Below are 25,658 nucleotides of genomic sequence, written 5' to 3'. Positions count from 1 at the left end.
CAAATTATTTGAATTCAATTTTTTATTTTTCGTATTTGTATTTGATTTTTTGTGCAATGTTGAGTAAATTGCCTCAATTTTGGATGAGTTAAATGTCTTTAATTTACAATTTGTTTTTTAATTTTTATCTTTTAAACATGTAGAAGTGTAGAACCCAAATTTGTTCACTTGTTATTTTCTCAAATTTATATGTGCAACTCCCAGGAGGTAACTTAATTGCAAAGATTCTCACATTACTACTTGAAAATCAAAAGTTTGGATTCACTTGGAGTCACCCATAAAGATTTTTTTTCATAAATACAAAGTCGAGTCAAAATTATGAGTCCTCGTTGGGTCAAAAGGTTTTTTTTTTTTTTGGAAATATTAAGGGTGTGAAAAACTAGTAACTGGTTTTTAAAGCTGAGCTTGTTTTAAAATAGGTTGGTTTTATTGAAGGCAAATGATAGGATGACCGAATGATTTTTCCGAATAAGTCTCGAATCTAACGTGTTTTTGTCTACCTCATCTACTTAAACAGTTTTCAAATAATAATTATTTAACACGTGATAAGTATACCTAACCACGTCAAATTCAGGACTTATTTGGGAATTGCTTTTAGGTTCCCCTATCATTACTCTTTATTAAATTAGTCAAACTATATTAATTTAGATTTATAGCTTTAAATTTCATAAAATAAGATAGAATTAAAGAATTTTCAAAAGAAATTACATTTTTTTAGGTAAATCAAACATGTTTGACCAATTACTTGCATAATTAGTATGAATTTTAATATTTTTTAACAGCTCATTTATAATCTGAAATTATTTATATCCCGATTTGCTTTTCACCCGACCTCACATTTGACCGCTCATCATCGAATAGGTTCAATCTCAACCCAACTTGCTCATTTGTTAGGCTCATAAGAAACTTATTTATTTATTTTATTATTGTCTTTTTTATATTTTTTGTGTCGAACTTTTTATAACACTCTCATAATTTATTACTGATCACATATCCCTGAATGTTTTTGAGAACCACTCATAAAAATTTGAACTCCCAAATAAGCACAAATTATATAACAATGAGATACATATAATCTTACTCATTTAACCTAAATTTAAACAACAATTTTCTTATATAACAATGAGATACATATAATCTTACTCATTTAACCTAAATTTAAACAACAATTTTCTTTTCTAAAAAAACAATCTTTTACCTAGTTATAACACTGTGTGTGTGTGTATATATATATTATTACTATTATTATTTTTAAAGAGAGAGAAACACAACTCCTCAGAATCAAACCTTACTACAAAAAAAAATAATAATAATAAATTAATCACACCCCTAAACATTGTGGCGGGTCAGACTAATTTGCTGCTCGTTTAATCATTGTCATATTTACATTTATGTGCATGTTCAATTACCTAAACATGACGAATTGACAAGTAGCACGGTTGAGGACAACTATGTAAATTCGAATAGAGTCTCATTGACACCTAATTTATACCAATGATTTTACAGGATCGTCTCATGGAATAGAAGCATTAAACAGAAATGTCACCGTTGGTCCATTCTAGCCTTTGGACTTCACCATTCAAACATTTGCATTCTCAAAAGAAGCTATTACTTCTCAAATTATCCACCACCACCACCACCACCACCACCGAACGGTATGATGAATCGAAGCCTAGTCGGCCCTTACCCCCTCCGATCCGAGTTTCGCTCACTGAGTCAGCCGGCCGAGGCGTGTTCGCGACCCGTAGAATCGGTACTGGAGAACTCATCCACACTGCCAAACCCATAGTTTCTCATCCTTCTCTCTCTTCCATCCACGGTACCTGTTATTTCTGCCTCAAAAGGCTTGGAAATAAAACAAGTTCTTTAGCCGAGGGTGTCTCATTTTGCAGCCAAGAATGTAGAGAACAATATAAGGTAAAATGGGTATACACAGTTACAAACACATGTGATTTGTGGTTATTGTTTTCTCTCAAAAAGTAATTTTATTCACTTTGTTCTAGTATTATTGTCTAATGTATTTGCGGGGTTCTGTTTTTATATTGTTTGGTGAAGAAAGATAGTGCATGACTTCATTCTGAAATTTTAAATATGGTACATGCCCATGACATGTTTGTGAATTGGTTTGTGGGACAAGTGGTTAGTTGGGTTGTCATAGTATTAGGAGTGAAGTAGCTTTGCTTTGACCACTTCAATCATAAAATTGGATTTGGACTAATGCGGTTCATTGGATGTTCGAATTTCATGTAAGTGTGTTAAAGGGTTAGTTTTTAACCCCAACTCAGTGCACAAGAATTGTGGGCTGTTGTACTGACAACATTGTTTCAGGTGTTTCTAAGGACAATCATCTACCCAAATTTCCTAATTTATTCATTTTGATAATTTTTGGAAGGATTCAAGGAGTTTTCATTTTTATCTTTTAAAAGAAAAACCAAAATAAGGGTATTCAGCTATATGGGCAACCTGAACACTGCCTATTTATTAGACGGATCAAACAAAACAGAATCGTAATCAGATTTTGTTGATTCAAGGTACAAATATGACATGCTTATGGGTAGATTACAATATGCAAAAGGTAGAGAATAATGTTTAAGAAAGAAAAAAAAAAAGGTTACTGGAGCATTGTAAAAAATAAAGAAGTGTCTATCTAATAAAAGGGGAATGTTGTGCTTGGTTTGGGTAACTCCTACCTTCTAGTTTCTTAGTGGAATTTGTGGACGATCTACTTATCATTCTAATTTATTAACATGTCAGTCATTTATGGCCTATTTTTGAATTCTCTTTAGGAATATATATATATATATATTTCAGCCATCTTTAGAAGTTCGTGGGAAATAATAAACCATTTCGTGCTTTAAATGGGCCTCAATTGATCTCCATTTCATTGAAACTCATGCTTTTCCCATGATTTCAGGATTATTATGAAGTTGAGAAGATGGCAGATTGGTCATCCTACAATGACTACTGCCGGTACGGAATTTTCTCAAACCTTAAATTTTTATTTGCTTGTATTGCAGTGATCCTCCAACATCATGATAAATTGTGTTTTGGTCAAAATGTTTTTCCTTATTCTATTCACGTTGACACCATAGTTCTACCTTGTAATTCATTGGTTATTAGAAATATGGGCTGCATTCCAGTTTTAAGATCATCTTGCAACATGATACGCTTAAAAAGCAGCTGTAGTCTTCTTCATTTTTCTTCATTTGGAGTTAAATTCAGCATGGAAAACAACTTATGCACTAATGGCATAGAAACAATTTTTTATGTTTGGCAAGGAAAGATTTATGGTTGTCATATTCATGACTTAGCAATTTCGTGGTTCCGGCAAATTATCAAATTTCAGATTCTAAACTATGCTCATGCAGTTATTTTAGATTTTGTCTTGTCATCTATATCAATGCATGCATGCTTACAATGGCATGCCTACTAATTTAAGATTCTATTAGACAGTTGTTGTGGACTGAAGATTAGACTATGTGGTGCAACTTGATACACAAGACATCTGATAGACAAGGCACCCTCGATGGAACTACTATTTTGGTTTAATACAATCACATTTAGGAAAAAAAATAGTCGTTCCATTGAGAGTGCCTTGTTTATCAGGTGTCTTGTTTATCAAGTTGCACCACATTATAACATGATTGTTAACTGAAATTCCAGCTATCTACAGAGTTAAATGTGTGTTGCACTTTCAATTCTCTGGCCACATCACTAAATATTAAAACAACAGTTGTATCATTTAATTGCAAGTTTACAATAGGCATGATGAGTAATTGTATACCCTTGTGCTCCCCAATCAATAAATATTTCACAAGGCATCCTTCAATTTGAATTATTTATTTTTTGAAGTGCTCAAGGTTTGAAATATCCACTTCTTGTCAAGCGGTTAGCTTGTATGGTTATATCAGGAGTAGCCTCTGCTGATGATCTTGACATACTTCAGCCTGCTATTTTATCTCCTGAGATGACTTTTATGGTAAGTTAAGACTTATCAATCCTGATGTTAATTATTTTTTTAGTTAAGAAGGTTCAAGCAGGGCTTTGAGCCATGTCAGGTGCGATTTATGTCTCTCTTTTATTTGAAAATTTCCATGCACAAGTTTGTCAAATTTATCGTACTATAAAAATTTAATATTAGATCTAAATTAGATATAGGTTAGATCTTGAAAGACAATGCAAAAGGAATAAAGTTTTTCAAAATCTGACCAATTAATTTAATGTTTGGGAATCCTAGATTGTAAATCTATGGAGAAATATTGAGTTTTCATTTGTTTGAATGAGCAAATATGAGGATTTGAGGGCTAGTGGTACAAGGAATTTGCATGAATTTGAGGGTTGGTGGTGGAAGAAATAAGAGACGAGAAAAAAAAGGGTTAGATACCCAAACCATTTAATGACATGAAATGACACTATGGGATTGACTTGCCTGAGAATGTCACATCATGCTTGTGACGTGGCATGACGTGACCATCTTGGGTGTATCAGCCGGTGATATTTAAATTTAAAACACATTGAAACTATGTTGTTTTGTGCATGTTTTATTTATTTATTTTATTGTAAATGCTTGAATCGCACTTTACATGGCTCAACTAGACTGAATCGAGTGATTTGCATGTGTGATGTGCCATGACGAGCTTGACTCGGCTGAATTGAGCCAAGTCAACTGCGATTTTCATTTGAACTGAGATCTTGGCCTTACTTTGTCTTGAATTTAGCTTAGTTTGAGTTGAATTGAGCAAGTTGGTCCTAGTCGACTGAGTTTTGAAAACTTGGTGAGAATTAGGGAAAGGAAATGTATAATTTGACAATGATGATACATTAGTTGGCTTTTGTTTCTTCCATTTCTTGTTATTATCATTTTATAGATCATGACAATAATCAGATTGAAAAGGAGTTTTGCTTGCTTAAGAGTGTCTTCAATAATGCACTTATCACAGGCGAAAAGACAGCGTGTATCCTCCATGCGGGAGAGATTTCCCTTTATTTTATTTCTTTTTAAATAAACTACTTTCCATGTGTTATTTGTAGCATTTTTGAGTTTGAGATATACAAAGTTCTTTGACATTACTAGTTCTAACCGAGCAATGGTACAATGGTGTGCTTGCAAGAATTCGCATTAATGCATTCCGTATTGAATTGGTTGGAGGGATGTATGAAGATCTTCTTTCAGCAGCGTCAGCATCTGTAGAAGCTGAAGCTGCTGTTGGAAATGCTGTTTATATGCTTCCGTCCTTCTACAACCATGACTGTGGTAAGCTCTCTTATTCATTTGCTAATTCAGAGTCTGCTGTTTATGAGGGGCACAAGCCAAGCTACACATCTTTGCTTCCTTTGCTTAGTTGTTTATATATATACCTAAGGCTGAGGGAATTTGTTCTGGGAATTTAGGATATATTATAATAAAATGGTTTAATTGTATTTTCTAGTGATTCAATGTAAATAATTGTCTAGTTCAATGGAGTCATCACCTAAATATGCGCATTATGTTCAAAAGAACAAGCAGAAATAAGACCTTTAAATACTAAATTGATCCACGTAAAAGCCATTTAAAACGAAATGAGAAGTTTTCATTTCTATGTAAATCCAGGCCTGATTAATCAGTGATTGGTGATCAGATGCAGAGGTTCCTATAGACAACCGACGACCATAAGTGATTGGTACACGTTTCCTAATGTGGTATATTGAACAAAAACATGCATATGCAGTAATTTACGCACTGCCTTCCAGAATCCGGTACCAAGGGATAAGCATATATATAGGAAGTGCTTAAGGAAAATTTAGGAATATTCTAAGATTTTTGGACAATCTCTCCCTTCCTCATTTGGAACACTCTTGAATTGGACAAGTTTTTTACTTCCTTTAAAAGCATGCTTAATATGGTTTATCCATTTAAGGGCGCAACTCCTCTTAATTTTCCTTATTGTAGGTTTTTTTGTCTCTGGCCATTAGGCCTTTTGCCTTAGATCTTTATATCCTAGTAGGTTCAATTCATTAATTTTTATGTTTCCTTGTAAATTGTGAAACTGAAAGTAGACATGATAATGAGATTTTCCTTGCCAATTGGGCAGGTTTTAGGGCATTATCGCTCTAGTGAATAGTAGGATTTGTGGTTCTATGCAGCTGACTTTTTGTTCTTACAGATCCAAATGTACACATTATTTGGATAGAAAATGTGGATGCGAGATTGAAGGCTCTCCGTGACATTGAAGCAGGTTAATCTCATGTTTCTGCTTTTCTGTTTTTCCTTAAAATCTTCTAGGCTGAGTTTTGTAGTAGGCTGATATAGAAGTATTAGGAAGAGGACTTGAGTAAATAACTCACCATGCTGTTTATGGAGCAAGAATATGGATTCATTGATAAAAATTCTACAACTGCTTTCGTAGCGTCCATATCTCATACCCATGTTTGAGTATATACTGCAACTACTTTTGAAGCGTCCATGTAACATTGCTAGATGTTAATTTCATACCTCAACTAAAAACATTAATGGAGTTTTTCACTTTCAGTTTACAAATAGTTTATATGGTAGTTGCACTATATTTTAATATCTCACACATGTAAGGTACAGGGTTGATATTTGGATAGGCATTTATTATTGCACTTGTATGCAACACCAGGGCTTTTAAGTCACTGATTATATCATTACAATAACATAAAGTATTTTTAATGAAGCAATATTGCTTCATATAAACATGACTAGCTGCTTCTGAATATATAGTAATCATTCCCTTCAGTATCTAGGAGCTACTTTTTTGCTGACTCATGAGCGGGGAAAATCTCAGCCTATAAAGACACTAGCATTTGACAGTTCACAACTTTAGGTGATATCTCTTCTCCTCTTTTTGCCAGGCAAAACTTGGGGGTTCAGGAAACATTTGCACAGTATTTTGTTTAAATAATCCTCCTTCAACCCAGTATATTCTATACTATATATATATAAAATGAGTTTTGTCTGCCATAAATAGACTTAAAATTCTTGATGTGGCATGGTTAAAAAGTGATTTCTAGTGAAGCGATATACCGCATTACCAAATGCAAACGCGTATGGCATGTTTCATTTTATCATCAGCCATGCAAGTATGAAGTTCTAAAATGGCACCTCTTGATCTCTGTTGTTGACAAAGCTGGCTTATAGGCACTTCTTTTTAATAAAACTTCCAGATGAACCATTATCTAGATTTTATTTTCCTGTTTGGTATTGCAGGTGAAGAGCTGCGAATTTGCTATATCGATGCAAGTATGGATCATGGTGCTCGGCAAACTATCCTGTCCGAAGGGTTTGGTTTTCAATGCCGTTGTCCTAGGTGCTTATCTGGTGATTAAGGTGTTCCTTATTTTTGTTTTTGTTTTTCCCCACTGGTGGGGCAAGAGTTGGGTTGGGGGGTTGGGTTATCCTTTATCAAGCAAATGCAAACTAAAGTTGACAACTAAGCTGAATAAAGTGGTGGGAATTTGATATTCAAATTTCTGATTGTATTTGTGATTGCTCAATTTGCATTGGCTTCAAGTTTGCCGTGACACCAATATGTAGTGCTGGGCTTTCTTTATTTAATGCAGTTCAAGTTTGATTTTGTATAGGCTTGTTCATAAATGAATTGCTGATAAATGAGCTTGAGCTTGAAGCCTTGAGCAATCTAATACAGGATTAAACTTGTACTGCATTACATAAACAGCGAAAAGAGTGGCTTAGCTCTATTTTTTTATTTTTATTTTTATAATTATTATTATTATTATGAGCAATTCATTTATGAACAAACCTATACAAAATATGTTCTTTTGTCAACCATTTGATCTTAGGATGGATGGGTGACCAGAATTTTAAGTCCTCTGAATATATATAATGTATGATGTACAGATCTTGTGAACCATCTTGGCGTTCAAACTGTTCAGATTCAAAGTTGGCATGGTTAGGTAAATGATTATTTTGTGACGCTTAACATCGGACCAAAAGTAAAAGATATTAAAGCCACCCTGGTGCATATCGCGGTAAGGTATTCACCATTTTTGTCAAATTATTAATTTTACCAAGAAAATACATTATGCCACCTTGGTACATTTTGCCTACGGTTTTCACCACTTTTGTTGAATTATTAATTTTGCCCCAATTTCAATCGTGCAAGTTCATGAGAACATATTGTGTTAAAAAAAAAAAAAAAAAAGTAGTTCATTGAGAACATATTTGCTTATTCTTTTAAGAACATGCTTCACAGAGCACCAAACAAATGCACAACACTTAATAATAATTGTCCATGTATGTAGCTTGGATGCGCATGTAGAAAGAACGTATAAATTTAGGTTAAAATCGGATTAGACTCTTGGCTTCTTACTGGGTTACTCTAGGTTGGTATCGTCCAAGCTCGGCCCAAACTTTAAGGTGTCCAGGCCCCTGAAAAATGGGTTGGATTTGATTGTCCCACTGTCCCCACAGTCCCACTTGCAAATTGAAACCAATGAATGAAAAAGTGACTGAACAGTGAATCTGAAATTGATTTATGTTACTGATTAATTTAAGGGTAAAAAAATAAGGAAAGTAAAAAAAAAAAGGTAGTTTGAAAATGAACCCATTTTCAACATAGGGCTCTTCTTTAATAAAATCCCACACCCTTTATTCTCAGATACTTTTTGCCATTGTTTATAACCTAAATTGATAATAAAATATAAAACAAAATTATATTCCCTCCATCTTAGCCGTTGGAGAGAAATGTGGAAAGGTGGCAAAAAGAGAGCCTTTTCATTACACTCCTAACTCTCATCTCCTCTTCCCTTAAAACCTCAACCCACCCCTCTCTTCTCACTCCTCACTCTCTCTCTCTCTCTCTCTCACACATCAAACCAAACTCAAAACTATAGTTGTTTGTTTGTTAACTAGTCTTTTGCTTTCTTTTTGTATAGGAGGTAATTAGTTAAGGTTTCAACTCAACCATTTTCACCTTTCGAACTTAAGTTTGTTTTACAATTTTCTTCTCAACTTTTCAATTCTCCAGGCAACAATGGAAGCTTTTTCTCTAACTTCCTTCTCAACTATGCCAAAGGACACGGTAAGATTGTCCGGTAAGCGTGAATGTAGCTTGTTGAAGAAGAAGAAGAAGAGCATTGTGTATTGCCAAAATGGTGGGAATGCAGTAAAATCTAGTGGGCTGGCTTCTGTTTTGCCTGAAAGATCAGCGGTGGTGAGCTCGGATCATGGTACGGCCCTATTGGATGCAGGAAGCTTGGTTTTGACACCGAATGGGAAGGGCCAGGCTGAGGGTACCGCAGTGAAGGAGTTGGTGCCTTATGGTGCGCCTACCAAGCATATATTGCAGATGGGTGATGGTATTGGCATTGTCAAGTTTCTTAGAGGAAAGGGTTTTTTCATCACTGGTGCAACTGGTTTTCTTGCAAAAGGTACATATTTTTCATACTTGTAACTAGCCTTTCTTTGTATATGGAAATATCGTGGGCCATTTTCACTTCCATATATATATATATATATATATTATGGATTCAAAGAGACTCATGGATGATTAGGATGTTACCGAGTTTCTTTTTGATTTCACAAATTGGATTCCTTAATCTAAACTTCAATTCTAGCTGCTAAACATTATTATTAAGTGCATTGATAATTTGATAGCCAAAAACTTTAAAATTATAATTAAATTAATTTTCAATATCATAATATAATGAGCCTCCTTTCAATTCACATGATCTACGTGATAAGATGAAGCTATGTGGGGCTACTAGAAAAACAATTGTGTAAATCATGATAACATTTTTATGATCACCATGTTTTCCATGTATATATATGTTTATTTGAGGTTTTTAATGATGATGATATGGTTTCCGTTTTCTTTCTATTACCCTTTTCTGGTTTATTGTTATTCAGTTCTTATTGAGAAGATACTACGGACTGTGCCCGATGTGGGGAAGATATTTCTGTTGATCAAGGCGAAAAACAAGGAAGCTGCAATGGAAAGATTGGAAAATGAAGTATTATTACATACTGCTAAACTTCAATGCATTGGCTTTTAATTTTTTTTTTTTTCTGTGTTCATAATTATATAAATGATCTATGATTGTTGTAGATCATAAATACAGACCTGTTCAAGTGCCTTCAGCAAACCTATGGAAAATCCTATCAAGCTTTCATGTTGAGCAAGCTAGTTCCTGTGGTCGGAAATGCCTGTGAATCTAATCTTGGGTTAGATGAAGATATTGCAGATATGATTGCAAAAGATGTTGATATTATTGTAAATTCTGCAGCTAATACAACTTTTGATGAAAGGTAATGAGAAATTTTACATTTTCTCTAGTGATTGAGATGTCAATGGCTCTCTTTAAGTGTCTAAAAATTTGATTTTGATGAAACTGCAGATATGATGTTGCCCTGGACATAAACACAGGAGGACCAAGTCGCCTTATGAGCTTTGCAAAAAAGTGCAAGAAACTTAAGCTCTTTCTGCAAGTATCTACAGGTAAGTGCGATGAAGGAAAATATAGGGAACAATCGTCAACACTATCACTTGCCTGTAATTTGACCAGCATCTTGCTTTGTTAGCATGTATAACTACTACTTGTCTCAAACGTTCAAGCTTTTGAAAAACTGATGTCCTTGTCACCCACTATTAGGAGGATCGTTCTATGGCCACTAAATCATTTCCGATGCCCTGTATGAAGCAGGACATTACTTGCTCGGATACTATGTTAAAATCACTACTTGCCTGGAAAGCTTTAAAATTTTGAATTATTAGTGGTGTGTTGGTCACCCAAATCTAGGAATAATCGTTTTATGTCCACTAGATGATTTTTGGTGACCTATATGGAGCACTTTTCCTCCAGTACTGTATATTATTAATTTTGTTAACAACTACAGTTTAGATGCATATTGTTGGCAAAATGTGCCTGCTAATTCCAATTACACGTATCAACTACAATCACATTTTGATTTGTTCTCTTGCCTACAGCTTATGTTAATGGACAAAGACAAGGAAAAATCATGGAAAAGCCATTCTGCATAGGGGATAACATTGCAAGAGAGAGCCTCATTTTTGAAACCTCGGAAGGATCCCTTCCTTCATTGAACATTGAAGATGAAATAAAGCTAGTTTTGGAATCAAAGAATGCATTCGAAGATGACGCAGTAGCTCAGAAAATGATCATGAAAGAACTAGGTTTGGAGAGGTGACGAGTCTCAACTTTTATTCTTTCTTGAATGTTATCTTATATTAGTAGCTACATTGGAAAAAACAGACGAAAATTTGAATCCGACAATGTGCACAACCTACCCTATATTAAATTTTAAAATTATCACTTTATTTATTAAATGAACACCCTTTTTACATGTTGTAATCGAAAGGAGTCTGAATTTATGGTAACACAAAGTTTGATCTAATCAGGGCAAAGAAATATGGATGGCAAGATACTTATGTGTTCACAAAGGCTATGGGAGAGATGTTGATCGATAATATGAGAGGAGAAATACCGGTAGTCATAATTCGTCCCAGTGTTATTGAGAGCACTTACAAAGAACCATTCCCTGGATGGATGGAAGGAAATAGGTATGCCATATAATTTGGTAATGGCAAGCATTGCTCTGTTGTAAACTTTGTCGTGATTCTCTCTCCCTCTGCAGGATGATGGATCCAATTATTCTTTATTATGGAAAAGGGCAACTCAGTGGATTTCTGGTTGATCCAAATGGTGTCCTTGATGTAGTAAGTAGCAATCTTCTGGTTCTTATTTACTAATCATACAATCCGAGGACAGACTGCCTATAATTGGCAGCCTGTAAGTATTACATGTTGTCACAGATCATTGTTTTTATATGAATTGCTTGGACATTCATGACATCATGCATGGTATATAGAATATACAAGCTGATAATAACATATTTAGATGTCACATTTCCTTTTGACCTCATGAAGGTCAGGTGCTGCCTTCTTAACATGACTAGTTGCAGGTCCCAGCTGACATGGTCGTCAACGCAACCTTGGCGGCCATTGCAAAGCACGGTGCAGCAGGAAGTTCAGAAAGTAACATCTACCAGATTGCTTCATCAGTTGTTAACCCTCTAGTTTTCGGGGACCTGGCCAGATTGCTGTATGAACACTTCAATTCCATGCCATTCATAGACTCAAAGGGGACACCAATCCCTGTTCCCACAATGCAACTCTTCAGCTCCATGGAAGACTTCTCATCTCACCTCTGGAGAGACGCAATAAATCGAACTGGATTGACCGCTTTACCCACTCCGAATGGGAAGCTGTCCCAAAAACTCGAGAATATTTGCAGAAAATCAGTGGAGCAAGCAAAGTACTTGGCAAATATATATGAACCATACACCTTCTATGGTGGAAGGTAAGATAACAATTTTATAGTTCCTGTATATTTGCTTCTCTTGTGGAGCAATATTGTATTGACATATATAATGAATAAAAAAAACTGGCAGGTTTGATAATAGCAACACTCAGAGATTGATGGAATGCATGTCTGAAGAGGAAAGGAGTGAATTTGGATTTGATGTGGAGAACATAGATTGGAAAGATTACATAGCAAATGTCCACATTCCAGGTCTAAGGAGGCATGTGATGAAGGGTAGAGGGATGTGCAGCTAAGTAAGTACAATATATATGCATCTTGCAGTTGGGATTAACTTCGAAATCCAAGTCCTGCATATGATTGTAATGAACTAGTGTAATTGCCTTTTTCTTTTTCTTTTTCTTTTCTTTTGTTTTTAAGATTTCCCATAAGTGGGGGGCAAAAAGAAAAGCTTTGCCTTTATCATAATTACTGTGATATCATTGCATCCTTAACTTCTATCATAAAAGCTCTTTTGGTTAATTCAGTTCTCTTGATGGATTGCAATTTAAGGGGTGTTTCCACATAAAAATGAAGTGTTAAATGCTCAATCCATTGAAATTTCTTAATACGTACAGATCAAGTACAGTTAACACTGGTAATTTTCATATACATACGTACTGAAGCTTCAAATGAAAAGGTGAGCTATGCCATTGCAGTTAACACCAATAATATTTCAGTCCACTGTGTGATGAATGAAAGTTAAGAGACGTCCATGGGTGATCCATCTTTCAGGTCAATTATAAAATAAAAATTAAGTAATGAAAATTTGAAGAGCTAGCTAGATTTTAGAAGTTTTGAAGCAGAATGCAGTGTGTTGCGAACAGTTAGACATAGGAATTTTGTTAAGGTCATAAGTACACGTTCCAACCCTGAGTTAAGAGCATTAATGGTGCTGCAATACATGCCTAATGGAAGTCTGGAGAAGTGGTTAATTTTATTCTCACAATTATTGCTTGAATCTGCTTCAAAGAGTTGGCATCGATCATGCTTGATGTTGTCTTGGCTTTGGAATATCTTCGTCATAATCAATCAGAGCCAATTGTTCACTGTGATATGAAGACATATATGGTCGCGCATGTCGGTGATTTTGGCATTGCAAAGTTTGGAATATCTTCGTCATAATCAATCAAAGCCAATTGTTCACTGTGATATGAAGACATATATGGTCGCGCATTTCGGTAACTTTGGCATTGCAAAGTTTTTAACTGAAAATAAGATTGAAACACAAACACCGTAACTTTGGCATTGCAAAGTTTTAAACTGAAAACAAGATTGAAACACAAACAAAGACTTTAGGTGCGATTGCTACATGTATTTTTTTTCTGCCTTAACTATTCTATTTTCCAATATCTGTTTTTTCTTTAATGCAGCCAATAATTAAGAAATCATTTACAATAATAGCATCTCAGGCCATTGCTGCCAGTTGATTTTTTTAATTCAATTTTATCTTTAACACATATATGGAAGCAATAGGTTGGTTATCTGCACCAGTCTTGGGCATGTGTAGGTGAGGTTTTGGTGATCGATCCTGACAAATGCGTTTGTTTTATCTGATATATGGAAGCAATAGGTTGGTTATATATATGCATTTTTGCATGGTTCAAATAATCAATTAGGAATTATTATTTGTCTACATATTACCTTGGATATTATGTTGGTGAGGTTTCTGGTGATCCAAGCCAATTGTTTGGTTGGGTTGTTGAATTTCTTTTGTCAACTTTACGATTATATTATGGTAAAAACTCGATATATATATATACTTTGTGCCCAGCTTATAGCTAAGTGAAGAATTTTCACGAAGAAAATTTTATTAACAGTAGTATATCATATATATATATATATATATATATATATAGAGAGAGAGAGAGAGAGAGAGAGAGAGAGAGAGTGGATTGGTTTGTTTTTCATGCTCTCTATTCTACTATTATATTGAACCATGTCCATATTAACAAAAAAAAAAAAAAAAAAATTCACTTCATAGACAAAGCCCATTAACCAAAGAAAAAAGAGGGTAGGGTTAATATGAACAGTAAAAGAAAAATCTTGAAAAGCAGTGGAAACTTCAACAGAAATCTAGGGCACAAACTCAAAATTCCAATTTGCAGAGACGTAAGCATGCGAGGTCAACTATCACATCACATTTGAAAGGAAATTTTTTTTCTCTGATGGATGAAAGGAGGAGTTCTCGTGGATTGGATATTTCCTTTGTAAAAGGGCAATTAATTACATGTTTCACTGATCGAGGAGGCGAAAGCGAATGGATTCGCAAATGAAGGCCAACCCTATCTAATCAGCTCAATAGTGATGATATATATATATATATATACATATACCCTCACACTAGTCTATGGGATGGATGGATGATGAGGAAGAGTGTTAGTGTGATATTTGTGAAATATAAATGCTTTGTCAACAAATATTTCTTCTACCACTGTGAAGATCATGATCATGAATGCTACCCTCATCGGAGATGCGTTCTCTAAGGATGATAAATATTCAAATGTTGAGTTGGGCGGGCTCAATAATATCACTACAATCGTGAAGACATGCTCGCAATGGTTCGAGATCACGAGGACAAGACTCCATGCGACAACTGTGTCTCTGCGATGAGGTCTTCTTTTAATGTGAATACTGCAATTTCAACTTTGAACATGTCACGTTCTGTGCAATAATGTTTTCAATTTACAAGTTTTATATAAAGGCACACAGTCATATAAAGCCAAAATGAAAGTAAAAATTCTTGAGCGGAGTGCAAAAAAAAAGGTAATATTTAATCACAGATAGTGAAAATTTGAGCGAGAATGTATGCCGAATTTGAGAGCGAGTGCTCAGAATATGGAGTATAAATATATTTTTTCCTCCTCTGCTTAATTTACTACTTGGCAAAATATATATATATATATATATATATATATATTTAGAGTAATGTTACTTAGATTTTTTATTTTTTATTTAGAGTAATGTTACTGAGATTTTCCTCTTTTTATTTTTATTTTTATTCTTATTTTTTATTTTTATTTTTATGATTATGTACAAATATTGAGGTACGAACTCAATTACTTGTAAATGAGTAAAAAGAGAGTTTTATGGTTCAAATTTCGCTCAAAAATTCATTAACTGTCAAAATTTTACGGGTAAAGTGCAAGAAATTCCTTTAAACTATATTTGAATTTGCAAATAATTCATTTGAAGTATATTTTGTGCTTAATACTCCCTGAACTATTACATTTTGTAACAAAATGGCCCAATGTCTAGACTATTTTTTATTAAGTAACCATAATGTCCCTTCTTATTAAATTACACTTCATTTATTTTTTCTTATTGAAATAAAATATGAAAAAATTCATACTATATTGGCATATACTCCATTAAATTTGCATAAATTTACCTTTAATTTTTTTAATTAATTGTTTAAATAAAAATCTTAAGTAAATTTTTTTATTTATTTAATTTATTAAATTTTCTTGAACATATTGTATTAAAAAGAAGGCATTTTTATGATAAAAAAGTTTAAACTTAATATAATAAGTTTTATTATAAAGAGTATTTTTTTAATAATAAATTAATCATATTAGAAAATGGTAATTAAAAGTCTATTTATTTTTTTTCCCATTTTTATGATAAATTGGTACTAATAATAAAATCAAGGTAAATGGTATAATTAATATTTAGATAAGAGAAAAGATAATAAAAATAATTTAATGAGAAATGAAAATTTTAATGAGAAAGGATAAAATAGTCTTTTGTGATAGGTTTGTCCTTAATTGCAACAAATCAGCAATTCAAGGGGCCAACAATTTAGATGAGTTATTTGTAAAAGTGTAATAGTTCAAGGGTTTTTTGCACTTTATCCAAATTTTACACTTTAAATTATATTATTAATTTTGATCAACTCATATATTGTTAATGAATTTTTGAATGAAATTTTAATTATTTAATTCTCGTTTAGTCATTTTTTAAGTAGGTGCGTTTGTATCTCAATATTTGTATATAATCATGGCAAAAAAAAATTCTGTCAACTCATAAAAAAAATTTCACCTCAAGACTTCATAATAACATTACTCTTTTAACAATAATTTAAAATTTCATTGCCTCACGCGGCTAGACTCCAAAAAAAATCTCTAGCGGCCTAGCGCACTTGGACTTTGGTACCACTAGTTTCATAATGGGGACTTCTCTATGGTCTGTACTCTGTATACAACTTGAGTTGACTTTCAACTTAATTAATGGAAATCATTGATTGAGGGAATGGCCAATCCGGATGCGAAGGTGTGTGAACTTTGACCTCTTCTATTTTTCAGTTTACAGCTGTTTCTAGAGGCCATTCTTCATTATTGGAGACTGCACACAATGCCTCTATAATTCGAATTTGTGCCAGCAGGCTAATGTAGTGACCGCTTCTCGGTTGATGCAATATATATATATTTTAGACATTTAGACGCGGCTATAGTTTTTCTTTGTTGTAGCATATATTTAGAAGAATATGAATCTATTGTTTTCAAGAGATAATACAAAGTATATACAGTATATAATTATAAATTAAACAGTGGCAAAATTAATTATCATGCCACTGTTTAATTGATAATTCCATGTTTTATATGATTATTAATGATACAAGAACACTTACATGATAATTTAAAATATATTTAGAAGCAATATTAATAACGTTTCTTGTATTATTCTCGTAAAATCATTGAAGATATATATCAAGCTGGAGATGTTGTTCTTGATATATCTACACAATCTTACAACATTTTACTTAGCAAAATATATATATGTATATATATAAATCTAACTCATGACAAAGAGTCAACAGGTCAAGGATAAGAGGCCTTCACACAATGATCTTTTCTTTTGACATTGTTGTGGAGCTAGCTGGTTGTTGATAATACCGGATACTGGAAACAATTAATAATGTAATCCAATTATGTAATCCCCCATATGACTTTTTTGTTGGTCAGAATAGATTATCCTTTTGACTCCAATACGATTGCGAACTGTTCTTGATATCTTTTGACAGCATATACAAAGAAGACTCAGATGATGTGAATTCACGTTGCACTGTCCATACCTGACATTTTTCTTGCTAGTCAGATATGCTCGTTCTATATAATACAGCTTCGGTCAAGCAATTAATGTGCATGAATATTTCGTACTGGTGCATTAATATTAATTGTGCAGTGTGTATATATATGTGTGTGTGATCAGCTGTTAGTACAATGTATAATGCCCTCTTCTCTCTCTCTCAATCTTGATGATGATATTGCAAAGCTTTCACATGACCTCTCTATTCATATTACTGCTGCAAGTACTGCTGCTACTGCAGTCTTGCATGGTAAGTTTGGCCTTCCTTTCCTCAAACTACACTGATCAAATTGCTCTCCTTGCCTTCAAGTCCGCAATCAAGTCTGACCCCAAAAATGTGTTGGGGAGTAATTGGACTGAAAAGGCCAATTTCTGCGAATGGGTTGGGGTCTCATGTAGCCAGCGTAGGCAAAGAGTAACAGCTTTGAACCTTGGCGGGTCACAACTCGATGGCACCATTTCTCCTCATATTGGTAACCTTTCCTTCCTCACAGAACTGCAACTTAGTTATAACCATTTGCATGGTCATGTTGTTCATGAGCTGAGTCAATTACGTCGCTTGACTATACTCATATTAGATTTTAACAACTTACAAGGGTTGATCCCTGCAAGTTTACACCTTTGTGAACAGCTTCGGGTCATTTCTATGGTAGACAATGATTTAACTGGTGGCATTCCCAGAGAATTGAGCACCTTGACCAAGCTCCATACGCTTTTTCTCGGAGGTAACAACCTCACAGGTACAATTCCTTCTTTCTTGGGTAACATGTCAGCATTATTAGCGCTTGATATGGGACTAAACAAATTTTATGGTAGTATTCCTCATGAGATAGGAAATCTTCCCATTCTGGAATTCCTTAATTTGGGTGAGAACTATCTCACTGGATCCATACCTCCCTCCATTTTCAACATCTCATCTTTAGCACAACTTTCTCTACTTCAAAATAGTCTTTCTGGAAATCTTCCGTCCAATACTGGGCGTTGGCTTCCTAGTCTTCAAACACTCTTTCTCGCAGTTAGTGAACTCGGTGGAAACATCCCTTTGCATCTGTCCAATTCTTCTCAGCTCGACATCTTAGATCTTGGTTTAAACAAATTCACAGGAACAGTGCCCACAAGTCTAGGCCACTTAGAAGTACTCACTAGACTTAATCTGCAGCAAAATCAGCTAACTTTAGAACTGTCCACAAGTCAAGAACTTAGTTTTCTCACTTCTTTGACAAGCTTGAGATACTTGGAGCAGTTGTACATAAATGAGAATTTATTTCATGGCATCTTACCAGATTCTATTGGAAATTTTTCAAGTTCCCTCCAGATTTTTTCTGCATTTAATTGCCAGATAATAGGTCCAATTCCTGAGAGAATTGGTTCTCTTAGAACCTTGACTTTACTTGATTTGGAAGACAACAATTTAAATGGAACCATACCATCCACTATTGAGGGTTTGAAAGGGTTGCAGAGGCTGTATCTTGATGGTAACAAGATTGAAGGATCCATTCCAAATGGGATTTGTAGTTTGGGCAACTTGGGAGAGATTTATCTCGAAAACAATAAGTTCTCTGGATCAATCCCTGGTTGCATTGGAGATGTTACTAGGCTGCAGAGATTGATATTAGGTTCTAATGCACTAAACTCCTCGATACCAATCAGTTTATGGAGCCTCAACAACCTCTTGTTCTTGAATTTATCGTTCAATTCTTTGAGTGGAAGCCTAGGTCCAAACATGAGAGCACCGAAATCCCTTGAAAGCATAGATTTATCTTCCAACCAAATCTCTGGTATTATTCCAAGCAGTTTGGGAACCTTTCAAAGCCTAACTTCTCTCAACTTGTCAAGAAATTTATTTTGGGGATCCATACCTGAATCGTTTGGCAACTTGATAACGTTGGATTCCTCGGACCTCTCCGTCAACAATCTATCTGGTCCGATACCCAAATCTCTGGAGGCACTTTCTCATCTCAAATTCTTGAATTTATCTTACAATAAGCTGTCTGGTGAAATTCCAAGTGGAGGGCCTATTGCAAACTTTACAGTGCAATCTTTTATGAAAAATAAAGCGCTTTGTGTGAAAAGTGTTTTAAAGGGCATCCCACAGTGCAAAACTTCAAAAGCTAAGCATTTTCCTTTCAAATACATTTTTCCGGCCATTGTTGCATCAGTGGCAATCCTTATTGCTCTGTTGTATATGATGCTGAAAACATCATAGAAAAAATGCACAAACTCAGAATTCTGTTATAGATGCAACAGAACATAGATTGATTTCATATCATGAGCTTTGTTGTGCTACAAATGACTTTTGTGAAGCTAGCTTGATTGGAATAGGAGGTTTTGGCTCAGTATACAAAGGAACACTTTCTGACGGAACAAACATTGCTGTAAAAATTTTAAATTTACAACTTGAGGGAGCTTTTAGAAGTTTTGAAGCAGAATGCAGTGTGTTGCGAACAGTTAGACATAGGAATCTTGTGAAGGTCATAAGTACATGTTCCAACCCTGAGTTAAGAGCATTGGTGCTGGAATACATGCCTAATGGAAGCCTTGAGAAGTGGTTGTATTCTCACAATTACTGCTTAAATCTCCTTCAAAGAGTTAGCATCATGCATGATGTTGCATTGGCTTTGGAATATCTTCATCAGAGTCAATCAGTGCCAGTTGTTCATTGTGATTTGAAACCTAGTAATGTCCTTTTAGACGAAGACATGGTCGCGCATGTGGGTGATTTTGGCATTGCAAAGTTTTTAATGGAAAACAAGATTGAAACACAAACCAAGACTTTAGGTACAATTGGCTACATTGCGCCAGGTATATTTTTTTCTGCCCCACCTATTCTATTATTCAATATCTATTAATAAATTCTTTTGATGCTGACATTAAGAAATCATTTATAATAATAGTTACTTAGGCCATTGCTATCCATTGATTTTCCTTTTCTAGCTATTTTATCCGTACCATGCTTCTTACACAATGATAATGTTTCGCAGAGTATGGTTCTGAAGGTAGAGTGTCTACTAAAGGTGATATATACAGCTATGGAATAATGTTGTTGGAGACATTCATAAGAAAGAAACCAACAAATGAAATGTTTACTGGCGAGTTAAGTCTAAGAGAATGGGTGAAAGCTTCACTTTCTTCCAATATAATGGAAATCGTGGATGGCAATTTATTGACGGCAGGAGATCAAGAAATAATTGCGTTAGAGGGTATTTTTACTGTCATCATGAAATTAGGCTTGGAGTGTTGCAAAGAATTGCCGGAAGAGAGAAGTGACACAAAAGAATTGGCGAATAAGCTGAACAAAATTAAACTGCAACTGCTTAGCAACCCATGTCACTGATGTGTGCTCTGTTTTCGTCTTTTAATTTGCACGACTATGTCCTAATTAAGACGCAAGTGCTGGTGTTTGTTGTTTTGATTCTCCAGACTGGTGTTGTGTGTGGACGGATAGTCATGATGATGTTTTGTTTTAGTTGTTTTTCTTTTATCTTTGCCTGGGACCTACATGCTCTCGGTGTTCTTCTTAGCAAGCATATCATGAAGAAAAGTTGATATTAAATCGTGCATTTTTTGATGGATGATTGTAAAGTCAAATGGGCATATATTGGTCAAAATATGTACTGAGGACCAAGCCTTCATAGCAAACAAACTGTGAAGCCCAAAAACAGACAGTATAAAGCACCAACCCTCAAACCAAAAAGGACCAAGCCTGTTCAGTTAACAAAATAATAGGAGCAAAGCCCAAAGAATCGTGCTATTCAGGCACAATTCTTCGACCGTAGTGTTGGGCCTGGGTGGTCTGGACAAAAATTAAAGGGTAAGTGTCACAAGTGTGTGAGTGATGACTGTTTCTTCTTTTATATCTTCAGAATTTATTTATGTAAAAACTGTGACAGTGTAATAAGAGAAGAGCCCATGGGCTAGTTACAAGGCCTGACTCCTGAGAGAAAGGGAAACATACTAACATGGTACCAAAATAGCTAAATATAAAAGAAGCGCAAATAAGACCACCTGCTGCATAAACCAACAACGTGAGTGACACATCAGTTATTCGATGTTTTAGTACGAGTCAATGTCCGACCCTACCGCCAGTGATGCGTTCTGGTAACATAACATATGGACCGTCGGATCAGAATAAAATAATATATGTATAGGACCGTGCAACATAAAGGGACGCACGTAGGAGTGGCGCTTGTTAGCGGTTAAAACGCTCGAAACCGATATTCCCGCGAAACACAAACGCTGTTTCCTTTGTTTGCCCCAATATTCGACAGGAGAGGAGAGAGAAAGAAGAGAGAGAATTTGACATCACGCAGCTCATTTTTCTTCTTCTTCTTCTTCTTCTTCTTCTTCTTCCTCCCTCCCTCCATTCTTCTCTCTCATACCCCAATTTGTTTCTCTTACGGATTGTGATTTTTGTGGTCTCGTCACATTGATAGGATTGCAGGTGTTTGGTATGTAGTGCATTCATTAAATCAATTTTAATCTTATTCACATTTCTTAGTATCTTGTATGTCACATGTTTTACTATCCAAATAGTATATAAATTTTGGGTATTTTTTCTTTATTGAATCCATTTATGCTTTGGATTCTCCCACAATTTTACTTCTGCAAATCCTTGTAAGTTATTTTCCCTAGTATTTTGAAGCTTGTGATCTTCGTTTTTGCCCTTCAAATCATGTTAATCTCAACTGTGACAATGAATTAGACCAAATTGATCCCTTGACATCATTAACGCACAAATTTATCAAATCTGATTTCTCTCTATAATATATATTATATATCAATAACCTATCACAACCCCCGAAATGCTAGAATTCCAAGTTCTTTTTATTTTCTTCAGCATTCTGAGCTTCCAAACAGATTTATTTTCTTATAATTTCATTAACGAGATGGAGTAGGGAATAAGGGTGTGTGAAAGTATAATTAAAGTTTTTTGGCCCGGCAAACAGATTTAATTTCATAATCACACTGAAAGTCAATGTATGTGTTAATAATGGTTTTTTTTTGTTTTTTTTTTTTTTTTTTTTTTTTGATTCTATCATATGGTTTTGACAAGTCGCATTGCAGTAACTGCAGGAATCTGCTTGGATATAACACATCAGTTGTGAATTTACCGTATATGAGTTGTTGAATATTGCTACGCTCGGTAGTTGAATTATGTTCTGCTGTGGAGGCAAGGAAGAGGAATCGAAAGGCCCATCTGTGAACCAATATACTGCCCCACCTAAAGGGGCGAATACTTATGGCCGTGGTAATATGCTCGCTTACTGCTCTTTATGCTGTTAATTAACTTAATTTCATGTTGGTTATCACATGTCTTTTGCACCATTGTTTAATAAGTGCAGTTTTAGTGATTAATTATGGGCTAAGCAATGGCTGTGTATTCTATGAATATTGTTAACCATATTGCGTTGCCTGCACAATTGTTCCTCCGGGATTCGAACATTGACTGCTGTGTTTCAGGCTAAAGTTTGAATTTTGGGGAAAAAACTTCATTACAAGGGTTATGCCATGTCATTTCGCCTAACAAGATACAAATTATAATTGTTTACCTTCTTGGGATTTTTATTCTTCTTTATTTCTTAACTTCCATCATTACTTATTTTTTTACTTCGACGCATAAATGTTTATCTTGGTATCTAGAATTATGTGTCCGGTAACCATGCTCGTATGATTCAGAACCATAAATATTTGACTGTGGAATAGAGACCTCTGAAGTATTCATTCCATAGAAGTATTTTAATATCTATTAGACAGTTATATGTAAGTGTATAATACAGGAGAAGACCATTTCAGTACTCTGTTTAGTATCAATATCTAGTTAAAGACTTTGTTTTCATATGTGCATTTTCCAATTTTTATTCTTCCTGCCTTTTAATGCAAGTGGCATATATGGAATTGAATTTAAAGTTTGTTCATGCGGAATGGAAACATAGGATTCATGTAGCCGACCCCAAATGATAATTGAAAAAATGGCTTGGTTGTTGTTGAATTTATAGTTTGTTCATGCTTGTGTTGAAATTTGCCTTATTCATGTTTTAGGCAATGAAAGAGGAGAGCCAAGGAGTTCTAATGCTGTAAGAAGTGGGGCTCCTCTAAAAGCTTTATCTATTGAAACTCCAGCTTTGTCACTGGAAGAATTACGTAGGTTGACCAGTAACTTTGGTGCAAAAGCTTTAATTGGAGAAGGTTCTTATGGCCGGGTTTTTTATGCAACGTTAAGCAATGGTAAGCCAGCAGCAATAAAGAAGTTGGATTCCAGTTCTTCACCTGAGCCAGACTCCGATTTTGCGTCTCAGGTGAATATTTTGGGCATTAGTTTTGTGAAAGCCAATGTGGTCAGGCTTCATATACTCTTTTTATCTAATTTGTATGACTATTTATTTATATTGCAGTTATCAGCAGTGTCAAGATTGAAACATGATCATTTTGTGGAGTTGATTGGGTACTGCTTGGAGGGAGATAATCGAATTTTGGCGTATGAGTATGCATCAAAGGGTTCTTTACACGACATCTTACATGGTACATATATGGTACATATACACACACACACACACACAGTGTGACCAAATTTCCAAATTTCTGGACAACCAATTCATTTTTATTTATTCCCTGGTGTAGGGAGGAAAGGTGTAGAAGGTGCTGAGCCTGGTCCAGTTCTTAGTTGGAATCAGAGAGTTAAAATTGCTTTTGGTGCTGCGAAAGGCCTTGAATATCTACATGAAAAGTGCTCGCCTTCTATTGTACATCGTGACATCAGATCCAGCAATATCCTACTGTTTGATGATTTTTTGTCTAAAATAGCTGATTTCAACTTGACAAATCAATCTTCTGACACGGCAGCTCGACTGCATTCAACCAGAGTCCTGGGAACATTTGGCTACCATGCACCCGAGTAAGCCTTTTTACTCTTCATTAATCAAACACCACATTAAATTCCTTGAGTTTGTAACTTAAATAAAGACTTTCTTATCCAGTTTGGAGACAGGTCTCTGTTTGTTTTGCACACAAACAGAGAACTACCTTTATGTTGTATATGCAGTAGAGATCCCAATTACTGTCTGTTAAGTCTCTTTGAGTGCAAAAATTAAACTTTTTATTGTAGTCTGCACTAACATATCTTGGTTTCTGATTAGATATGCCATGACAGGGCAGATAACTCAGAAGAGCGATGTTTACAGTTTTGGAGTTGTTCTTCTAGAGCTTTTGACAGGGAGGAAACCAGTAGACCACACAATGCCCAAAGGACAACAGAGTCTTGTTACTTGGGTGTGTTTTCAGTCTCAATTTTTCTTCCTTTGTCACCTCTATTGTATACATACATACATATATATATATATATATATATATATATATCTAACTCGTATTCTCAAATTCTGCAGGCAACTCCAAGATTGAGTGAGGACAAAGTGAAACAATGCGTTGATCCCAAGCTAAACAATGACTATCCACCGAAAGCTATTGCTAAGGTTCGATTATTTAGTTCTAATAACTTCCCAATACACATTTCTATAAAGGTGACTTGGGCAGAAAAGGGTTGTGAATGTATCTGCATCTTCACAATTGTGTTTATTTGTAAATTTTCAGTTGGCAGCAGTTGCAGCACTGTGTGTTCAGTATGAAGCAGACTTCCGGCCGAATATGACCATTGTGGTGAAGGCTCTCCAGCCACTTCTCACCTCAAAACCAGCAGGCCCAGACCCTCATGGATCATAGTGTACCAGCTCAAATATATTCTAGCAGGATCGATCAGACTCGTGTAACACTAAAATCTTTATTTTACTCTCTGAAATTCTTGTTTGAATATTTCCAAGGCATTGTTAACTTATTTTTCCAGGATTACGGTTTTTTTTTTTTTTTTTTATCCGTTTCATTACTCCCTGGAATAACTCTTTTGCTATTTCTTGGTAGAAGACATTGAATTTTTGTTCTGTACTTAGAATTCTTGGATTCATTATCACAAAATCTTCCTTAGAAGAAAAACAAAACCATATATGCAAACCTCTGTTTAACTGGTAAGTACACTTCCAATCAAGAAACAATTGATCACAAAACATACCTTCACAAATCTTGAACTATCTGACATTTATTATTATTATTATTATTATTTTGGGGTCAATTATACCTTTATCTTTTGTTTTTTTTACTGTATTTTCTTGTGAGTAGACAAATATTGTTCTTTTCTAATCATCTTAATTGATGGTACATATGCTAGTAAGTGTAATAGTACATAA

General features: G+C 34.7%; 4 protein-coding genes across 6 annotated transcripts; all 4 read left to right on the top strand.

Moving 5' to 3' along the window:
• The first annotated feature begins 1,500 nt into the window (after positions 1 to 1,500).
• On the top strand, positions 1,501 to 7,555 carry LOC132313682 (histone-lysine N-methyltransferase ATXR4). 2 transcript variants are annotated; one of them, XR_009483452.1, is made up of 8 exons: positions 1,501 to 1,917; positions 2,915 to 2,970; positions 3,853 to 3,979; positions 4,886 to 4,955; positions 5,075 to 5,254; positions 6,144 to 6,215; positions 6,738 to 6,824; positions 7,208 to 7,333. XR_009483452.1 is itself a non-coding variant. In XM_059812576.1 (7 exons), the coding sequence occupies exons 1-7, from the start codon at positions 1,540 to 1,542 to the stop codon at positions 7,324 to 7,326; spliced, it is 1,002 nt and encodes a 333-aa protein (XP_059668559.1). In that variant the 5' UTR covers positions 1,501 to 1,539; the 3' UTR covers positions 7,327 to 7,555. The 2 variants fall into 2 exon arrangements, 1 of the variants encoding a protein (XP_059668559.1); XM_059812576.1 differs by lacking the exon at positions 6,738 to 6,824 and having other exon boundaries at positions 7,208 to 7,555.
• Positions 7,556 to 8,972: 1,417 nt separating this feature from the next.
• LOC132315104 (fatty acyl-CoA reductase 2, chloroplastic) lies at positions 8,973 to 12,909 on the top strand. The gene is made up of 9 exons (XM_059813862.1): positions 8,973 to 9,390; positions 9,869 to 9,972; positions 10,068 to 10,267; positions 10,357 to 10,457; positions 10,947 to 11,163; positions 11,379 to 11,540; positions 11,615 to 11,696; positions 11,942 to 12,339; positions 12,431 to 12,909. Exons 1-9 carry the CDS (start codon positions 8,994 to 8,996, stop codon positions 12,594 to 12,596), a joined length of 1,827 nt encoding a protein of 608 aa, XP_059669845.1. The 5' UTR covers positions 8,973 to 8,993; the 3' UTR covers positions 12,597 to 12,909.
• Positions 12,910 to 17,674: 4,765 nt separating this feature from the next.
• Positions 17,675 to 20,761, top strand: LOC132314763 (probable LRR receptor-like serine/threonine-protein kinase At3g47570). The gene is made up of 3 exons (XM_059813585.1): positions 17,675 to 19,521; positions 19,634 to 20,229; positions 20,409 to 20,761. Exons 1-3 carry the CDS (start codon positions 17,675 to 17,677, stop codon positions 20,759 to 20,761), a joined length of 2,796 nt encoding a protein of 931 aa, XP_059669568.1.
• An 870-nt stretch (positions 20,762 to 21,631) lies between these two features.
• LOC132313681 (probable protein kinase At2g41970) lies at positions 21,632 to 25,443 on the top strand. Of its 2 annotated transcripts, none has more exons than XM_059812575.1 (8): positions 21,632 to 21,875; positions 22,501 to 22,675; positions 23,467 to 23,723; positions 23,820 to 23,946; positions 24,046 to 24,319; positions 24,561 to 24,693; positions 24,807 to 24,893; positions 25,012 to 25,443. In XM_059812575.1, the coding sequence occupies exons 2-8, from the start codon at positions 22,582 to 22,584 to the stop codon at positions 25,138 to 25,140; spliced, it is 1,101 nt and encodes a 366-aa protein (XP_059668558.1). In that variant the 5' UTR covers positions 21,632 to 21,875; positions 22,501 to 22,581; the 3' UTR covers positions 25,141 to 25,443. The 2 variants fall into 2 exon arrangements, with proteins under 2 accessions (XP_059668558.1, XP_059668557.1); XM_059812574.1 differs by having other exon boundaries at positions 22,492 to 22,675.
• The last annotated feature ends 215 nt before the right edge of the window (positions 25,444 to 25,658 follow it).

Source organism: Cornus florida, unplaced genomic scaffold (genome assembly GCF_030987335.1).
Source record: "Cornus florida cultivar Cherokee Brave unplaced genomic scaffold, ASM3098733v1 CherokeeBrave_3.0.0_Hap2_Chr06, whole genome shotgun sequence".
Classification (NCBI taxonomy): Eukaryota; Viridiplantae; Streptophyta; class Magnoliopsida; order Cornales; family Cornaceae; genus Cornus; species Cornus florida.
The sequence above is the reverse complement of the archived record's forward strand: the minus strand, read 5'-3'. Positions and strand labels throughout refer to the sequence as shown.